Source organism: Branchiostoma floridae, chromosome 1, assembly GCF_000003815.2.
Source record: "Branchiostoma floridae strain S238N-H82 chromosome 1, Bfl_VNyyK, whole genome shotgun sequence".
NCBI lineage: Eukaryota > Metazoa > Chordata > Leptocardii > Amphioxiformes > Branchiostomatidae > Branchiostoma > Branchiostoma floridae.
This window is the reverse complement of record NC_049979.1, coordinates 21,944,052-21,964,590: the sequence shown is the minus strand read 5'-3', so window position 1 is coordinate 21,964,590 and position 20,539 is coordinate 21,944,052. Positions and strand designations below refer to the sequence as shown.

Genomic DNA, 20,539 nt, shown 5'->3' with positions numbered 1-20,539 from the left:
TGCACAGTATCTGATTTTTCATGATGTCAATGAGTTGGGTCCCAACAGGTGACTCATGACAGATCTGAGTCCTAGTGTAATGTCAGGTCATACTTTTTCCATGACATTGTGTCTCATCTTGTCATTCTAACATGTTATGAAGTGCAAAGACAATGCATGAAATGAAATGCTCAATCACAAATATGACAAATGATTTGCCTGTGTCAGTGAGGACCTCTAGTGGTTTAGTTGATTTTTGCTGCTGGTGAAAGCGATTGTCCTGCAGTGATATTATTGGATGTCTGGTGGCGCTTTTGAGCCATGCATTGATTTTGTATGATTTGACACCATTTAATAACAAGGATTTTTGAAAGTGCACCATAATATACAAAGTTGTCTCCAAGGCTAACTGATGATTTTCCTATCTTAGATGCTTTTGTAGAAAAGAGTTCAGAGAATTTATAATGTGTATTATATTCAGTAGTATTGGTGTGAGCTTTGCCTTAGGTAGATTTTTCCTGCCTCACTACAGGTGGAGTATGGTACAGACATTGGCTTCTTGACGGAGCAGACAACAGTGAGAGTCCTGAACGCGACCCTCCAGGACCTCCAGCTGGGTCTGAGGTACTACATCCGGGTCACCGGTTACACCAGGGTGGGGAGGGGGGAGTCTGCCTCCACTGGTGTCTCTACATCTCCAGCAAGTAAGTCTGTCTGCTAACACATGTTACAGTACAGTACAAGGAGGATTTTAACTTGCTACTATTAAAGTCTAATACATTGTCCATTTTGTTATGATATGCCAGCTCTTCCTATATAGATTTGTATCATAGTTTAATTCTAACTTACTCTAACATAATGCCAGTATGTGCTCTACCTAATTTTGTCTTATTTTCAATCCCACAAGTGAAGTTTTAAGTTTTCTCCCTGTTTTAAGGAAAATCGTGTTTTAAACAATTTGGATGACAGTAAATAGCACCATATTATCAACAGATCCTAAGTTGATGTGTTAAAATCGTTCCCAAACCCCATTGGCGTACAAGAGCCAATGGACTCTTCCTCATAAGTGATCATTGCTAAGCAGAGAAAGTACAATGGTCCCAAATGCAATGGGAACACTCTACTCCTTAGGCCATTGTTACTAGGTATAGATTACAATTTAGCTGTTATTCAGATTTGCTGGTACTGTGATAGTTGAAAAAAATATAGCCAATGAATCCTGCAGCATTTCTTTAATGAACGGTTGATTAATTATGAAGTACATGTCCTGATTGATTTTGACTTAAATTTTAACCTCTCGTGTCACTGTCACATTGCAGCTATTGGTGCTAAGCCCACCAGTGTCACTGTAACACCTGCACGTGGGAGCATCACTGTGAGCTGGACTGCTCCCAATGTTCCAGCTGAACAAATCCAGGTACTGTTTAGTCATCTTTGCTGGGACATAATTTCAGGGTAGGAAAGATTATAGTGCTGCTTTATTTTTTTTTGCCATTATACAATGTATTTGTTGATAGTTCTGACATATTTTGATTGATATTTAGGGCTACACTATCTGGTACAACTCTGAAAGTGAATCCATCTCGGAGAAGAAGATTGTCAACGACCACACTGCAACAAGTGCTACAGGTTAGGAACAGCAATGGTCCATTTATATGATTTTTCAAAATTATGTTATCAATAAAAGTTTGATAATAATTTTTTATTGTCTTTATCTATTGTTATTATTATTCAACAGTTGTTACTTGTCAGATTTGTACTTATCTATAAGCTTAGTCGCTCCTACAAATCTGAACAACAAAATAAGATATTCTACTGGACCTTTTACCTATGTGCCAAAATTCAACTCTGTCATGACATTACTTAATTTGCCCCACCCTTGCAGATGTACATGTATGTACAATTTGTTTCAAACTTTTGTTTGCTTGTTTTGCATAACCAGTACCGGTATTCCTCCTTAAAGCATAACACAGCAGGTTTGTACAGTAGGTACAAAAATTAATGTACAAGCTACATAAGACTAGACTTGATCCAGTTTGATCCACTCACACCAGCAAGAACCCGTACTCTGTTCAATTTAAGTGTGGTTGGATTCCTCATGTGCTTGAGGTGTCCTCAAACACAGGACCTCTGCTTTCCACTTACCATTGTCTCTCCTCCCCCTATCAGTGACATACCTGTCCCCAGCCACGCGATACACCATCCAAGTGTCTGCCTTTAACGATGAGGGAGATGGACCCAAGAGTGATGAGAAGACAGTTAGGACCCTTGGACCGGCCCTGCCGGTTGTGGAGCACCTCACTGCCCAGGGGCTGACCACTAACTCTGTCCAGCTCAGCTGGCATCTGGAGGGAGACTATGTGAGTTTGTCTACTTGTTTACACAACTAAACTTGGCACAAAAATTTGGAATATGAAGGTCATATGATCATATTTTCATTGTTTGAATTTCAATAGAAAGCGTGTGTGATTTCTTTTCCAACGGTATCAAACTCATTATCATTGTAAACTCATGGAACAAACAGCAGGCCTGCTTACGTGAGTGGGTCACAAAAAAAAATTGCCGAAATTTCCCTATTTAACATTGTACCGTCCTATTTTTATTTCCTTGCGTGCCAATGATTCAATCAATTATTTACTACTTACTGTCAACTAGTAACACACCAGAAGGTAAATGCTGTATAACACCATACTGTAAGGTTTGTATCATTATTTTTTACCAATCAAATTCTTCCCTCCAGACATTTGGAATTTACTACGGCACTACAGAAACAGCATTGGAAAGAGGCGGAATACAGGCCAACACTACCAAACAGGCCTTCAAAGTACAAAATCTGCAGTCGGACCTCAACTATCTGTTCATGGTGAAAATCATCCAGCCCCTGCCTGGTCCTCCAGCATACACATCAGCAACAACATCATTTGGTAAGTGTTTATTGGTTTCTTTTGCATAGGACCAATTTGTATACCACCTTAAGGTATAACACTTCAGTTTTGTTATGTTTTCCCAAAGAAGAAAACATATTGTGTTTTTTCTTCTTAGCAAAAAAGGTTTGTGGAAAAGGCTGAGCTAAATTGCACCAGGTCTGGCTACCTGGGCTGTCTACCTGGGTTGGCTATCACGTCAGGCTACCCCCATTTAGTGCCCCAATTCTTTTTTTCACTCGCACACACTACTTTGGGGGTAGCCTTAAGTATTGTATGCAAGGAACTGAATTTTGCAAAAATGTTGCCTTTCTAGCTTTCACCTATAGTAAGTTCAGTGAGGAACCATGCGTAGCATCTACATTTGTGTTGTATTAGCATCTATTATGGACTGTTGCAGTTGTTGTTTCCTGATTGTGCCCATGTTGTTCCACAGACGACACCCTGCCGCCCCAGCGTCTGAGGGCTCTCAGTCACAACCAGACCGCAGTGTTGCTCCAGTGGGCCCCTCCCAGGCAAATGCATGGCTTAGTGAGTGTTTCACAGTGCTGTCCTACATTTCTTTTGTAGTACATGTATAACAGTTCAGGTCTTAAGATTACATTTTATCATATAGCTTTGATATAAGTTTCAGAAGTTGGTTCTTCCTGATTCTGTGTATGCCTTTTTGTCCATCAGTTCCCATAAGGCAACAGATATGCATCATAGCAAAAAATTGAGGACAGGAAATTAGATGACCTTTGATTATGGTAACCTTTGACCTAACCTCCTGTCTGTCCCTGTCACTCCTGTTGTCATTAACATGTTAGTTATGCAAATTTGGTCTTGATTTGCATAATAAATGAGGAGAATATAGATTACGCTAATAGGAGACCTGTCATTTGCATTGTAATGAGATAAATGTGAGTCTACTTGGTGAAGGTTTGAGGTTGTGGAACTCTAGTTGTGAATAAAATTGGTCTTGCCTTACAAAGTTGAAATGTCCTGACTCTGAGTTTTACTCTGATTACAGCAATATGAGATTGATGCAACTGATGACGAAAATGCGACCTGGACTTACGCAGTCCGAACCAAACAGCTAGACGGTAATTTCATCAGGTACAACGTCACAGGTCTCTACCCTGGTCACCACTACCTCTTCAATGTCAAGGTGTCTACCCAGAATGCAAAGCCATCCAAGCCTTATCATGTGACCACAGGTGGGAAATGTTGGTGAATGTACGAGTCCTCAAACCCAGTCTCCATTTGTTTCATGACTTCAATGTTCACTGTAGTTTTAGAGTAGCATTGTACAACATTTTAGCACCAAAAAATATCTCTGTGATTGGCATGTACTTTTTGACACAGTTAGCACTCCTGGAGGCTAAAGCAAGTATTTTGTACCCTACAGACCTTGTCCCAGCTCCCATTGAGTTGAAGATTTTGCCTGAGTCCAGCAGCCAGCTGCTACTGATCTGGGAAGCAGGAAACCCATATGTGGCTAATGTCGTACTGGATGCGGTGAGTAATACAGTTCTCCACACTCAACCTTTGGTATCATGGTATTATGGAACTCTCTCGACGACACCTGTTTCCCTCCTGTCTACAACTTATCAGCCTTCAAAACAAATGTCCACCGCTATCTCCGTGCACAGTTTCCAACTTCTTAGTTCATTGCCTTGAAGTGGTCTCGTGACCTTGCTTTGAACAATATAAAAAATAATTAATCTCATTAAAAAAAAAAATCAGTTAGTTTTGAGAGGACTTGATTTCGCAGTAGAAGAATAAAGGAGGATTTAGAAGTGCTTTAGAATTCAAGTTCCTCCTTGAAACAGTTCTGTAGTACAGTAGTCGCTCATGGGAAATTCATATTGGTGGTGTCAGGATGTGGAAGAGAGGTCACTGCAAAAACTTTGGAAATTAAAACCACTGCAAACAGTAAGGGATTTGCAATACACTTATGAACATTTAGGAGTGACAGTACTCTCACAAATGTCCATACCATTACATTCGATTTGGTAGCAGGATTTATATAGGTTTTTGATACCAAACTAGCAGTTGATTAAATGTTCTGAAGTTGCTCGTGCAAATGATTCACATGCATCAATACCACAAGCCAAATTTCAGTTCAAAAAAATATTTGTAAAATGTAAGTTTCCTTTTTTGTCTTGTAGAGAAGTGTTGCGGGTTTTAATGTACTAGACCTGAGCTGTACATTCCATCCTAGAGGACATCCCTAACCAAAGTTCGGTACTCATTTTCACCTATGAGTCAAGTGAGAAAATAGTTGTTGTTCCAAGGGCACAACATGCTGGCCTGCTAGGGATTCAAACCCAGAACCTTTAGATTCAAAGTCAACATCCCTAACCACAAGACCACCTTGCCGACTTTCCTGCAGGGTTTTGAGGTACTGATGAAACCAGAGGGGCCGAACACCACGTTTGAGGTTTTGCAGGACACATTGAAGGAGCACAGGCTCCTTGTGAAGAACCTCCTGAGGGGCACCCAGTATCTCTTCAAGGTCCGAGTGGGCAAGTACTTCGGGCACTATGGAGCAAACTCGTCTGTGGAGAGTGGCTACACCTTGGCATCGGGCGGTAAGTCATGTTCAAGACAAGATTCTCACTTCAACATGTACAAAAAATCACTTCCAAGATATTTACGTTTGACTATTACAAGTTCTGGTAGTGATATTTATTCCACTATGTAACACAAGACCACTTGTCCAATGACTAGCTGTAAGAGCAGATCTATTTTAAGATGCTGCCTTAAGTCACACATTCAGGACCTTCCCTTGACTTCAGATTACTCCTAATCATGATTGGTACTGGGTTGGGAGTAGCAGAATCCATCCGACTGTAGCTCGAGTTGGCTCTGCATATTGCATCAAAGCAGAATATGGCTTTCTTAGTAGTATCCAGTATTTGATTATACTGCTGCTGGGTTCCCTGACACGGGTAGGCTGTAGTCGGCTAGTTTCCACACACCGCTTGACTTTTATTTTTCAAAATTAATTGTTAGCTGATGCAAACAACTTTGACAGACCAGTAGGCAATCCCAATACCAACTCCAAACCACAGATGTTGGATAGTGTGTTGCATGGTCTTACAGAAGTCACAAGTTGTTAATGGTAATCTTTTTTTGTATAGGTGACAACGAGCCACAGAAGGGTCCTGGTAAAGCCAGCCTGGCAGCCATCCTTGCCCCCACCTTACTGGTCATCGTGGTTCTGGCTGTTGCTCTTGCCGTGTTCATCATTCGCCATCGCCGCCTGCAGCGCAGCTTCATGTCCTTCGCCACCAGCCACTACGACACCAGTCGCGGCGAGGCCACCTTCACCACCGGCGATGATGGTAGGTCTTTAGCTCCTTCTGAAGTGAAAGTACTGTAACTAACTTTCGCTGTGATTGAAATTCACTGAACTAGAAGGGGAAAGCAGATTTTAGCATTTGCAACATATCTGTAGTACAGTTAGACAAGTGTAGTAATATATTGGAAGTGCATGTTTTGGTTAAATGATGTAGATTAGATTTTGATACATGCATGCAAATGTATGTCTGTAGATATTATGATTGCATGATTACAAATATGTGCATCAAGCATCTATATCCATATGTCATTGAATCATTCTGTAATGCTGTCACAATCCCCGACACCTTCAAGATTTATGTGACATTGAACTCTGTAGTGACACACTTGAAACTGAATGTCCATTTTCTTGTATGTGTCCCCACAGATGATGATGAAGACTCCCCCATCATCCGAGGCTTCTCCGACGACGAGCCTCTGGTCGTGGCATAGTAAGGGAACGGTCGTCAGGACCTCCTGGCGAGGTCGCGGTCGGTCGCGCAGTGTTTTCTCTACAAGGTGCAATTGATAATCCACAGACATCCCACCTTCTAATCACCCCCCTCCCCCATTCTCCATGTTTGGCCTATATGCGTAAAGTTAGGCAGAGCAATAGGCTGGTTCATAGTTTCAACAGCACATGTGTGAGGTCAAAGGTGAAGGCCCCTTAACTTGTAAACAGTTCTTGTATCCAGACATGTTTTGTTTATGTCTCAGTAGTGTTCACCTTTGACATATTACCTACAATGCATCTCACTTCTCATGTGCAGTTGAAACTATGAAGCATCTTATTTGTACAGCTTTAGAAGACAGGATTTATATGACAAAGAAGAAATTCCACTGGAACTTTTTTTTGTGTGTGGCTGTAATAATAAGCTGTATGAGATGCAGTTGAGGGCACATTAGCAAAATAAATAGACACATTGATCTTTTCAACGGTATTGTTTCATACTGACTGAATGACCCAGCAGCAGAAATTCATTGCTTTTAAGTTGAGAAAATTAGATGTTTTATGGTGAAGAAAAGGCATGTAGTACTAAACTCATTGAAAGATTTGCAACCACAAACTGGGATGGTACAAAATGTATGTACATGTAGAGAAAAAACTGCTCATGTGTAGCGTTATGCCTCTTTCACTCAACTTTCTTCAGCAAGGTGTCACCACCAAATCCTTACTAGTACAGTGTTTTGTCATACAATTTTTAGTCTTAAAAAATGATTCTTTAAAATCTGCAGTGGGTGTGGATAGTAAGATTTATTCTTTGAAGCTGTTATATGTGAAACATTTTGGTATCTGTTCAGGGCTCTAGCCAGCGTCCGTTTTTCCGTCAATTGACGGAAATGTGCTGCGTCTGACGGAAAAATTTTAAAACCAATCCGTCAACCTTGATGGACAAAAATCCTTGGTGGAAGCTACAGGCGGCTTGGGGACGCTGTCCACGGCCGTAAAAGCCACACACTGTTTGTTTTGCTATTGTTATGATTGTTGACAATGTGTGTCGCTGCCCTTTCACATACGATAATCTCATTAAAACCCGTTTTTCAAGGTCTCAGTTCAGTCCTTCTAATTAATTTTCGCGGTTTTCGCGACAATTGTAATTGGCTGACGGAAAAAGATTTCGAGCTGGCTAAAGCCCTGTATCTGTTAGAACTCATGACATTTGGTTCTGACCACTACACTGTAGTGGGCACTCTGTATTCTGGGGGTAGTGTAAGAAGGTGGATGAATAGTATAATGGCATGTAATGCTTTCAAATGGAGCTGATTCTGGTAGTCAGGGCAGAAGTTGAGCAAGAACTGAGAATTTTGAAGGAGGATAATGGTTTTAAAGACTGCATTTTCAAGGCTGGACTTCACAAGGCAAGAAGTTAAGAATCTAGCCCTTGCAGGTGTATTTACAGTGACCATTAGCATCAACCAAGAAGTGTTAATTCCTAGTTTTTGATTGTTCTTTTTTCCAAAATACTTTTGTGGTATGTTATATATTACACAGATGAAATTGTTACAAAATAAGAAAGGATCTTTTATTCAGATTAATGTGTTTATGGGACCAGACATTCTTAGTTTAAATGCATATCATTATAACAGGTATAGAATAGATGGGCACATGACCTTTAGCCACTATTTGAGCAGTTTTGAGCTGTGCTGAAGGTTTTGAAAGACATGAAGGCACACGTAGGAAAGTGGCTGGTAGAATGGTACATTTGTAGAAATAACACACCTAATACGATAACGTTCTAATTTTTTTCATCAATCATTCCATTACTGTCTCTTAAGTCATTTATAAGCAAGGGTCTGCTATGATGCTGCTTGTGATGAACCAATCACTTCAACAATTGCTGAAAGGATGGTGGGATGTGTAAGTGTACGTGTATATAGAAATCTGTACAGGTCTAATAATCCGAATGTGTAAAATTGCCAGCATCCATGGTGATTGGGACAATCACAGTTGCCTTCTTTGATTTCTCGAACTTGAAATTATTATTGTTCTATCAAAGCATGTAATGTTATAATAGTTGTATTACTGCACTCATTAACTTGTTAGTCAAACATCCCAGCTAACCAGGAGTGTTTCATAGTTGGTAAAGGGAATGTTGTTAACGTTGCACCTTACAGTGGTATACAAAAAATCTCTGCCACATCGCAAACAACATGTTGACTGTTTACTTTTGGGCCTGGTAACATTCGATGTACAATTATCGTACAATCGAGGTAATTCTTGTTGCAGTTCTCCAATTGTCACACAAGATTCAGCAGTCTTGTTACAGTTATTTCTGTCACAGCCTGCTAGAAAAGCCTCTGACATCCAAATTGTACAGCAAACGATGATATGAATGTGATCACACTGTTACAAGTCCATGTTTATGTATGCCTAATACATTAACACAGAGTATCCAGGCATTTCCAAAAAAAGTCATTTTATAGTCTTACAGCAAGCAGTTGACACATTCCATCACTTATGAAACTTTCTCTGTATTTTCTTTTTCTCATTAACAAGATAATAGTAAGAGAATGTCACATTGTGTTACAATTATATATAGCAGTCCTATAGGAGCTTTTGCACATGCATGTAGCAACAAAACAAAGGGCTGTCAAAGAGGATGGGTTTTTGGAAGGAATTCAGTTCAAGTTTTCAAACCTTTAAGAGAAATTTTGTATGAATTAAGAAGTCGGAAATAATATATTTCACTCTATACATGGTATATGTTTCTCCATTTGTGCTGTATGTTTAGACAGTGCATTTTGCAGGCAATATTTCAAAAGCTGATACAAAACATTGGAACATGCCATTCATATACTTTTGTGAACTTTTTTTTACAAAATGGAAAACTGAACCTGTCCTCTTTGTAACAGTTTTGCCGTTTGCTTGATTTTTAAGGCCACACTAAGTTGATGATTTGGTTAAACTGCAACAGCAAGAGCAACAAAGGGATTGAGAATTAAGTGTCAAGTACATAGCATTATTCTAGTGACAGTTAACTCAGCCTGAAAGTGTCTTGTACCACTGACTCCAAACTTCTGTTTGATCTGTTTACTTGTTGGGAACCAAGTGTTTGAATTAGTGTGGCTTGAGCAAACTGTCAGTACCAGTGATGTGTTACATTATTCAGAGGTTCCCAATCCATTCTTCAGATGTATAATTATTTGAAATGTACAGATCAACTTGATTAAAAGAGAAAATTAAGAGTATGGAATATATAATTGAGGTGAAATGGAGAAATTCTGAATAAAGATGTTAAAATTTTATCTTCTGGAAAAGTTGTGTGGGCTTGTTTGTTGTGTTATTTGTGATACTTTGTGTTCCAATGCCAATAGGAATGAAGAAATAGCATTTAGTTTGCTTGCCTTATAATGCTAGTTGACCTTTATCCGCGGGGTTGCCTATATCCGTTGTTATAAAAAACAGAGTATTTAGTGATATCAAGACGACGGATGATTCTTGAATATTTTCGAATTTTCAAAATGCTGCAGTTTAAAACTATCATCTGTCGACTCGGTATCCCTAAATACCTTGTTTTTTTAAACAACGAATATAGGTTACCCTGCAGATAAAGGTGAACTAGCGTTAACTATGAATCAGTCTTTAAAGATAGAGACTCACTAGTATAGTACCAGAGGTGGTACAGGTGAATGTAAAGGTGATCCCAAAGCCTTTTTGAGACCGTACTGTATTGACAGTGGGTTTTGAGGGCACGAAATTGGAGAGCAGAACGCATCCATCTCCTTCCACCACCTTTTCCTCCCCATTGAACCGAAGTCTGTTTCCAATTTTCACACCTGTTGGAACTTTCCCAATTACACGACGTCTACTAGCCAGGAACACCGAGAATCGAGCCCCTTCCATCTAATTCTCGCATCTGCTAGCCTAGACACCTGGCCATTCGATGCTACTTAAGGCCCCCTCTCACTTGACGTGCGGCACGCTTGCGGCATTGCTGCGTTCGTTCACTGCGGCACTGCTGTGTTAATTTCACCGATTTTGTCTTGCAGTCACACTGACGTGCGGCACTGTTGCGTTTCTAAACTAAATGAACATGTTATTGGCAATTGCAGCGTTGTCAATTTATGAAAAATCACTGTAAAATGATGAGAATGCCCAAAAATGAGATTTATAATGAAAAGATTTCCCTTATGATAATGAATTATATGATACATATGTTATAGATAACCTTGAACGACTTTTACTTTAAAGGAAATGACCCAAATGAACGGACACGAACCATATACCAGATTTGAATCGATGTGTACGTTTTGCACCATGTAACGTTATGTGTAATTATGTATGTTAATATGTTTATTCACCAATTTTGCAAATTTTTAAAATGAAAATGCTTGATATTTCATACTTATTTTGTATGACGCGGAGTATTTTCATTGTCGGCGGATGGCTTGCCAGCCTATTGATGTCTAAATCTATCATATTTGTAAAAAGTGAGAAAAATATGGCCCATCGGTTTGAATGACTGCAATTTTGTATTTTATCGGCGGCAGGCTACCAGCAATGATTAGCTTGTAACGTTATAACGCAAACGCAAACTCGTTATCATCCAACATAAATAAATTATTTTTGAACGTTGTACGATAATCTTTTTCTCTACATCCGTAGGTTAATCGATAAACCAGTTACTTATTTTTTGTTTTCAAGTATAAAATACTGACCTACTTCCAATTAAATAAATCAAAAGATGTATTTTTAAGTTAACTCTGAATACGGATACAAGGTAAGTTTTGTGGAATTCGCAGTGTTTTTACTGGATCGAAAACCACTGTAAAATTATTAGAAATGCATCTAAAATAGTTTTTCGGTGATAAAAGGATGTTTACTTTTGATTCTTGGTGTAAAATAGGCAAAATATATCCTTGATACTGTTTGGGGCATGGTGGCGGCACTGTTGCGGCACCGTTGCGGCACTGTTGCGGCACTGTTGCGGCATCTTGCCACTTGCGTTATTTTTAAACTTTTTAAAAAACGTCGCGCTTGCTTGCGGCACCTCTAGGTTTGCTTGCGGCACCTCTAGGTTTGCTTGCGGCACCTCTAGGTTCCGTGGCGGTACATCTGCGTTTTCGAACGCAGCAATGCCGCAAGCGTGCCTCACGTCAAGTGAGAGGGGGCCTTTACATAGTGTCGTCTGAGGTGACATTGATCAAACTCTATTTTCTCACAACCCATATCGCACTAATAACAATCGTTCTTGTACAATATGATTAAGAAGGAATCGTGAATCGCTCATGTTGCATTTGACTTGCGATAGGTATTGCTCGAACGTGTTGGCAGTCACTTCAGTTCATGTTTTGTCTAGGTAAAATCCTTTTACGATCGATTTTAGTTTGTTTGCACTTGTTATTGGAACACATTGTGACTCTTTGAAACGTGTGACCCAACACGTCAATCATCCCTTACCTAAATGTCAAATCAAATGAATCTCCCTTTTCTCGGACAAAAGTCTTAAAATGATAAATCTATGAGCCAATATACATTGTGTGTTTGTGTATTAGAGTGTGGTGAAAGAATGCATGTGCACTGCGCGTTATATAGGTCCGATCACAAAAAGTTGCGTTATTGCGAACTGGTGGCAACTGGCAAAACATGGATGAAAAACTTACAACACAAGTAGTGGATGCCTTCATACTAGAGTAGGGCACAGTTTTTAAATACTTTTTGCACGCTAGGAAAAATGACCTCTTATTTAACACGGTACAACCAGTACATGTATAGACAACGAGTAAGTCAAATTGATGTTGAAACCTTGCAGTGAAGTTTATCAATTTATTATGCGTTCACCTATCTTTAAGTTGTGTATCTGCCCCTATCACACATGACTGACCTGAGCCTCCCGACCTTTTCCAAACCATGGATGGGAGTTAGTCGGTAAGTAAGATCATTTGTGGTTGGGAGTTGGTCGGCGAGGTTGTCTACTAGTCGTCACAAGACTGAAGTATCCTTTCCAGTAGACTACGTTTAGAAAAATAAAAGTCAGGAAAGCTATACTCTTCTTGGATACAACCAGAGGAGTGAAATGGAGCTAGAATAGGATGGATTCCAGTCTACTGCGAACCCAGTACCAACCATTGGTTGAGAAGTGATCTGGAAGTCGAGGGAAGGTCCTGAATGTATGACCGGAGCTTCACCTTGGTAACCATATGTTTAGTCCTTCCGTAGCTACCAGACCAGACGTCACTAAAACGAAGGAGAGATTAAGAGTCATCAGACTGTACAAAAATATTTCCTCAATCTTCTAGCCCATACAGGATGCGGAAAGCCGATTGAGCTCTCCTCTCTTTCCCTCTTTCATGAAGGATGGCGATCGATTAAATCTCTCATCTTGTTTTTGCAACAAAGAGGAGAAACGTGACGAACGAGGCCTCAAACGAGAGGTGAAGACGGAACAGGATCCTAACCTGAGTAGATACGATGGTGATGATGTGATGATTCCAGCCCGGACGTCCTTTGTTAGAGTGAACACTGTCCCGGACAGTCGGTGTGCTCGACTTTAAACATCTGCAAACCATGTCGTCAGAGTAAGACGACTTTTGGAAGTTCTGAAATTATTACCTCATTGAGATTTTTTCGTAGACTTGATGATGTTTTCCTTAGATTCTCTTAAATGTGTCGCTATAATCTACGCAGTTGCTGTTCTTTGGGTACCAGGTAAGTTGTTTTTCTTTCCTATCAAAGAGCGAACACTTTCTAAATATCATACGTTGTACTAGATTTTAGTAACGTAAAGACACAGTCATATTCGTGGTAGACCGTCGTACGGCCGGGTTAACGTTTGACGTCGTTTAATGCTAAAGCAGGCTTTGACAGAACCATAGAATACGAGAAGGATCTAAGGCAGTCGTTTCTCCAACAAACAAAACAATAAGTAAGATGGATTATGTACGACACATTCGAATATCAAGAATGGTGTGATTGTGTGGTCATCGTACGACGACCGTACGATATATGTAACCGGTTGTAAGCAAGGTAAATATTGCTATTCGTTCCTGTCAATCTGTATTGCTTATATTTTAGCTAATCGACAAGTAGCAAATGTATGTTAGATCTGTACACAAATTAGTGATAGTCGTTCTAACGTTTGGTACAATGAACACGGCATAACTGATGTAGCCCTACTCTAGAGTTCAAGACTGCCCTCGCGCTCTCTATTCTTGATCTATCGTCGGTTTGGTCGGTTCAAAAGTGGGTTGCTCTAATACATAGCATATCAAATCAGCTGTTTTACTTTTGACCTAATCGCTTGAGAGGGGGCCTTATGCACACTACCAATGTCGTAATGTTGTAGATTGAACGTTTGGACCACAAAGTCAACGACAGAGCAACACAATACATGCAACACTATCGACCTCAACGTAACGGAACATACATAATCCAGTTATCTCCCGGATGTTGTCAAAGCCTCTTAGAAAATTAGCTGATCAAATATGCCCACCCAGACTTATGGTTACACGGCTTGCAAAGACTTAGGGTGCTTTTGTGTGGTCTGTCCCTCTTGAGTAAAATCCCACTCACGGCTACTCAGTTTGTTTCCGTTACTGATGATGACTAACAGTACTGGTAACTACATGTGACGTAGTACGCAAACATCACGTGTCCCGGAAACAACAGCGGAAAATATCGATCGTAGCACTTTGAGAAACTATGCCTATGTCTACAAACTTCAACAATTTCTCTCCACTGCAAATTCGTGACACCACTGATATGCGTCTTCACTGTATTACTACTGTACTACAAAATGGTTTCAATCGCGAACTTAAAACGTCTTCCACTGCGAAATCAAGTCCCCCGCGAAAATAGATGAATTAACAGCAGTAAAAATAAGCACTTTCTTGTATCATTTTCAGTGGTCCATGCCGTGATGGTACTAACGCCCAGCGTCACGGAAACCACGCGAGATCTGGGCGAGAACATCCTCATCATCTGTGAGACGGAGACGCCAGACAGTCCGCACTGGTTCGGACCTGACGGGACTCAGGTAAACCTGAAGACCACTAAATCCCCTGTCACAAATAGTTGGCCATAACCTCCCGACCCTACCCAAACCATGGTTGACAGTAAGATCATCTGTGGTTGGAAGTTGGTCAGCGAGGTTGCTTACTAATCTTTGACAGTTGACCATCATTCTCAAAGCTTCCAATATTGCGATCAGAGGATCCGGAACGAACTGGAGCTAACGTTACATTGGAACCCAGTACCGATCTTGGTCGGGAGTAAAGACGTGAAAAAGTTAATGCAGTTGGTGCAGACGACTTTTAAGGACTAGAACTAGAAGGCAACCTCGCAGACCAACTCTCCACCACAGATGACCTTGCCGACGACTAACGTGGTCCAGAGCAGTTCAAAAGGAAACAATCGGCTAAGTGTGACACTAGGGTCTCAAACGTTACAAACTTTACCTGAAGTAAGAACACAGGGGGCAATATACTAGTAGCTAGATCAATATCTAAATTTTTGACATTATCTAGATCTGTTCATGACTTCTGATGTTACAGATCCCCTCGGACGCGGAGGTCGGGCTGGCGGCGCGCGTGTTCGCGGCTGAACAGACGACGTTCTCCCGACTGTTTGTGAACCGTGCTGAGGAGGGGGACGGGGGTGTGTACACCTGCCGGACAGACACGGAGGAGGCCACTCTACAACTCATCTTACAACGTATGGAGATCAGTCAAACTTCTAGTTCAGCGCCCGGTAACATTCGTCGTACGATCGTCGTACGATCGCAAAAAGGAGACATTTAAATTTTAGGGATAGTCAGATTTGTGTGGTACTAAATTCATCTGTCTTGTTACGGAAAGGTTGTTTCACATCCTTGTTGTAGGTGGTTAGTTTTGTCACAGCCTGATTGAGGATTACACGGCATCAAAATCGTACGACGACCTACGAAGAATGTAACCCCACCGTACGTTAGTAAAACATTAACGTTACATAAACGAAATCAAATCAAACGGGTATGACTTCATCCTGTGCTGAAATCAAAACCAAGGCTATGTTTGCTAGCAAAGAGCGGCTCCTGCATAACATGTAGGTTGCGGAAAGCTGTGGAAAGTGCTCATTTTGAAGATATTTCCTCTATCCTGTGGTCTCAAGTTAGTTTTACCCATACCACGGGCATGAGCGAAATATTGCCTTCGTCACGTTACTCTTTCTTCTTCTACTGTCACAATCTTCAAAGGTATTCATCTCAGTCGAACGACCTTAAATTTGGCACAAGGATTGAGAGGGCCAATATTTTCAGGCGGTTTATTTTCGATAAATGGGTTTCAAATGATTTTATTGAAGTCCTTTTGGCCATTTTCAGACCAGAACTGTTTATTCTGCCCTCCAAACATTTGGTATAGATATACATTTGGTATTTGCTTAAAGGATTTTTCTCACAAAATTATTTATTTGAGATTGGGTAATTTCGCGTCTCTTTCGGCATCGTGTGGTGACCTATGGTGACCCCGCACCTGCGACGGCGGCCGGCCTGCACCGGCTGATTGAATCATATGGGCCAACCAATCAGCGGAGAGAAAACGTTTCCTCCATTAGATTTGTCTTTCGAAATTAATACGAACGACAGTCTGCCATTGGTCACCGAAGAAAACCTAAATTCATCGGAGAGATTGTGTTCCTGCCAAATGGTGGGGCTAATCAATATTCATGAGCACCTGGCGTCTGCTATTGGTAAATTTCAGGTTTGTCATCTTTGTACGGCTGTGTTCGGCGGCAAAGTATCCAAACCAGTCTTAGATGCCTACCCAGGCTAGGCCTATTGTCTTTTGAAGTACACCCAGAAAATAATCAAGAGCGAACCAAGGTCGCTCTTAATCTTGTTTACCTGGCAAAGGTTGGTCGGCAGACCGTTGACATCCCAGGAAAGCTAACAGCTGGACAAACAGTTTGAAAAGGAGGCACACAGAGGTTAACTCTGGAGAGGGCTCGTAGCGCAGATGATGTAAACACTTAGTGTCGTGGTAACGTATACTATTGCACTATATACGGGCTACAAGAAAACGATATCTAACATTATTCAAACCGAGTGCAATAGAACTGCTATACCCTAAAATGTAGACCGTAGAGTTTGTGAGCTAGAGTTTTGTATAATTAAGTATAGGCCCACCGCTTGTACATGTCAAACAACAACCCTGGCGTACAGGCCTGCGACCGGTCGACCCGTCCTCTTCTTCTTCTTTCCGTTTGAGGCTACCAACTACAACTTGCTGAAGACCTTTGTAGCTTATATACTAATTTTTCACTTGAGTGATGTGGGGAAAGTCGTGTTGAGTGCCTTTCCCAAGGGCACAAGATCGGTGACACGGCGGGGTTCGAACTCAGGACCTTCTGGACCTGAGTCAATCGTGCTGCCAATTGCGTCACCAGCCAATCATGTCGCCGCCTACGGTCAAGAAGACGCAACCATGCATAGTGAGAAGTACTGACGCAACGTGATCGGATGGTATCTTTCCTCCAACAACAGATACATAGTATCTGATTGGCTAACAGCATCAACTTCATTAACTCGTAAGGTTGGGGAGATGGACCGCAGATCAGTGCATCGGGGCCGCTGCTTGATGTAAACAAACAATGGGCCTGGCATGACAGGATGACTCAGATGTGCTATCTGCCGTTTTCAGTGCCCCTGCGAATAGAGAGCGCACCGTCCCCACAGCAGACCGGACTGGGGAGTGACTACAAGATCGTCTGCCAGGTGACGAGTCCGACCACACCCACATTCACCTGGTATTACCGGGGCGACGTTATTGATATCGACGGTAAGTTAGTTGTCTATGTTTGTCACTTTCCCATTCGTCGAACAGCTAATTGCTATGCTATCATTGGTTGGATTGCTAATTGTAATGGGCAGTCATGACCTGTGCATCTCTATTGCAAGAGAATGCACAAATAGCACAACGTAAAAGGCATGAATTATGTCTAGTCTACAGTTCTATCTGATGTACATTCCTTTTTTTAACGGACAGGGGATAATGAGTGGTTCCACATTCTTGGTGGATTATGTCATTTTAGTGGAAATGTATTTTCTACTGAGATTGTTAAAGCTTTGAGAGATTGTGGTAACTGGTAACTGTTCCAAAAAGCCTTTCAGTCTCATATTGACGAAATTCACAAATGAAATGTATTTCTTTCCCAATCGGTATCTATTGCAAAGTCTTCTCAAACGGTAGCTAAAGAGAAACGTTCTTGAATTATCAGCGTCGTCATTCTGCATGATTTTGTTAAGTTTTAAACCGCTCCAAAGTAAAATCATGTTTGACCGTTCGCTCCCCTGACCCCCAGCGACCCCTCGTTACACCCTGGCCGCCGACGGACTGATGATCACCGACGTGATGACGTCAGACGCAGGCCCGTACACGTGCGAGGCGCTGAACCCTGACACAGGGGATAGCGACTTCCAAGACATCGTCTTCAACGTCATGGGTACCAAGATTCATTATGTACAGCGAATCTCACATGTGAGATGAAGTTTTTCCCACAATTGAGTAAGGGAAAGGGTAGCCTGACTAAATTGCGCTCCTAACGGTCCGTCCTACAGGGAGTGATGTCAATACTAGTAACCTCCGCTATATAGTAACCGAAACGGTATTCGTTTCACTAGCTGTACGTTACACAGTGTTGTTACACGAAGACGTCAAACGGAACAAGACCGCGTCTCACCACAGAGTGACAGGAAGTGAAGGGCGAAAGGTCAGATTTGCAGGAGTGACAGGAAGCAGGGTTCAAGGGTGGTAGAAGTAGTCAGCTAACGTGCCTGCAATCAGACAGACAGACAAACACACAGACACACCGAAAACTGATGTAATGACATTGATTTATAATGAGCCCATATTTTTCATCGACTGGCCTGAAATTTGTCGCAAATGTAAATCTTGTGAAATACCTCAATAGGTTGCACTCAGAGGTGATAAAAGTAGTTGATTACTTTATTGCATGTTATTCCGACAGAAGATGACGCCACTCCACAAGCCTTGGACAGCCCATCGGCGAGTCAACTGCCAAGCGTCTCACCAACTCGTACCCTTAACGTCACATCCAGTAGGACAGCGGGTACACCCAACATCACCACCGAGACCGGAGAAGGCACAGGAGACACCGCTAGAGACAACACCAGCGCGGTGGTGGGCGGGGGCCTGGCGGGGATGGTTCTCCTGATGGCCGTTATCGTGTCGCTGTACATCGTCTACAGGAACAACGTCAAACGGAGAGAAGGCAGATCTAGAGGGCGCGTCAACACAGCCGACAGGGCAGAGGACGGGGGGATGTAAACATTGTAACGTTACCAATGAAAAACATGGATGCATAATTCTAAGCATAAAGTCTTGAAATAGCATTGTCACCCATGATGTACCCGTTTATCCAATGAGAAAGAATTCAAGGTCGATATGTGATGACGTTATGAAACAGTACAGGGATTGTGGTTGGGAAAGCTAATTGATAAAAAAACAACTATTTTATGTATTCTGAATGGAGTACAACCAGGTACTAACATTCAGGACCTTCCCATGACTTTCTAACCACGTTAGTACTTTTAGATCTGTAGGAATGAGCTACGTTGCTCTTGTTTATTTCTCTTAGTATACAGTATATAGTATATAATAACATATGTGAGTGCACTATGAATTACTTTATCTAAACTCCTTGATTATAGCCAAACTTCCAGACACCCAGTAAACATCTTTATTGACCCAATAAAATTACGGCGACTTTCGTAAGGTCTCCACAGCTATACGTGCAAATAAACATGTGGATACAACCTACATTCAAACACACGAATAAATCAAAGTGAATTTAACGCATCATTTACACTACTAGTTGCAAGCTTTGATGTTTTCACCTCTTTGTACACAGTAAGGTTCTATCAAGGCCCTGGTCGATTTCGCTGTGACCTTAATGAGACTTGAGCTGGACCTGTGTAACCCTTCACTTCATACTTGAAATAATAACATGCGAAATAGTAATCATAGTACAAAGCTAAACTTTCTTTCAACATAAAAGTACGCAAGGATCAAAGTTTGGTCATCTGTATTGATCCTGAAGTGGTCGTTGAAAATTTGATCCGTGTGTACTTTTGAGTTGGAAGAAAGCTTTGTACCACAAAAAAAGTTAGTTTTGTTATATATGGAATTCGTTGAGCGTTTAATAGATCGCAGCGTGGTCAATGGGGTATAGATGGGGATATAAATGGGGGTATAATTGAATTATCAATGAGATGGTATGTATCTAGGCAAGAAAAGTGAACAGCTTTGGGCGTTTATCATCATCATATCGTGAAGAATCCGTGATGAAGCGAGTGAGTCATCCCAGGAGCACATCTAACAGTCTTACACGATCTCCTGACGAGTATTGCTTCACCTGGACTATATCAGCACGTTGTCATGACGACGCGTCAATCTCCAAGTAAGCAGACGTTTGAAGTCGTCCCTTATCTCAAGAATTACCATTCAAGAGGTTCGTTAAGTGACGGACTGTCCTTGCATTATGCGCATGGTTTGAGCTGGAGCACCTTGTTAGCGTCCACTTTCACACGCTCCGTAAGCATGACATTAGTGTTCTGACGTTGGGGTAGTAATTAGCTAACTTCCTAAGCTAGTTAGCCCTATTCCATAAGAGTTGTCCTTGCGGGATAACCAAGCACTTCTGCTGTGCGTTTAGTGTAACATTGCGTACAAAAGTACACACATGAAGCGATCTCCACATTTCCTGTGGACAAAACTGTCGCGCTTAAAACAAGTGGGAGAAAGTTTTGGTCAGACATTCAAGAGAGAGTACAGGAGACGTACGGTGAACATATGACCGCATGCACTACGCG

The 20,539-nt window shown here is 41.4% G+C and overlaps 2 protein-coding genes across 3 annotated transcripts in view; both read left to right on the top strand.

Annotated features, from left to right (window-relative positions):
• LOC118415904 (sortilin-related receptor-like) overlaps positions 1 to 7,435 on the top strand; it is a gene marked incomplete in the record, with an annotated part of 33,628 nt that extends 26,193 nt beyond the window's left edge. The window contains 11 exon segments of the mRNA XM_035820878.1: positions 518 to 683; positions 1,299 to 1,396; positions 1,524 to 1,608; positions 2,149 to 2,339; positions 2,720 to 2,903; positions 3,340 to 3,434; positions 3,916 to 4,102; positions 4,294 to 4,403; positions 5,281 to 5,479; positions 6,032 to 6,235; positions 6,619 to 7,435. Coding sequence (XP_035676771.1) covers positions 518 to 683; positions 1,299 to 1,396; positions 1,524 to 1,608; positions 2,149 to 2,339; positions 2,720 to 2,903; positions 3,340 to 3,434; positions 3,916 to 4,102; positions 4,294 to 4,403; positions 5,281 to 5,479; positions 6,032 to 6,235; positions 6,619 to 6,683 — 1,584 coding nt within the window.
• Positions 7,436 to 13,003: 5,568 nt separating this feature from the next.
• LOC118430329 (neural cell adhesion molecule 2-like) lies at positions 13,004 to 19,535 on the top strand. 2 transcript variants are annotated; one of them, XM_035841123.1, is made up of 6 exons: positions 13,004 to 13,380; positions 14,577 to 14,707; positions 15,225 to 15,384; positions 17,349 to 17,486; positions 18,010 to 18,150; positions 18,679 to 19,535. In XM_035841123.1, exons 1-6 carry the CDS (start codon positions 13,311 to 13,313, stop codon positions 18,993 to 18,995), a joined length of 957 nt encoding a protein of 318 aa, XP_035697016.1. In that variant the 5' UTR covers positions 13,004 to 13,310; the 3' UTR covers positions 18,996 to 19,535. The 2 variants fall into 2 exon arrangements, with proteins under 2 accessions (XP_035697016.1, XP_035697005.1); XM_035841112.1 differs by having other exon boundaries at positions 13,011 to 13,380; positions 18,676 to 19,535.
• Positions 19,536 to 20,539: the final 1,004 nt, after the last annotated feature.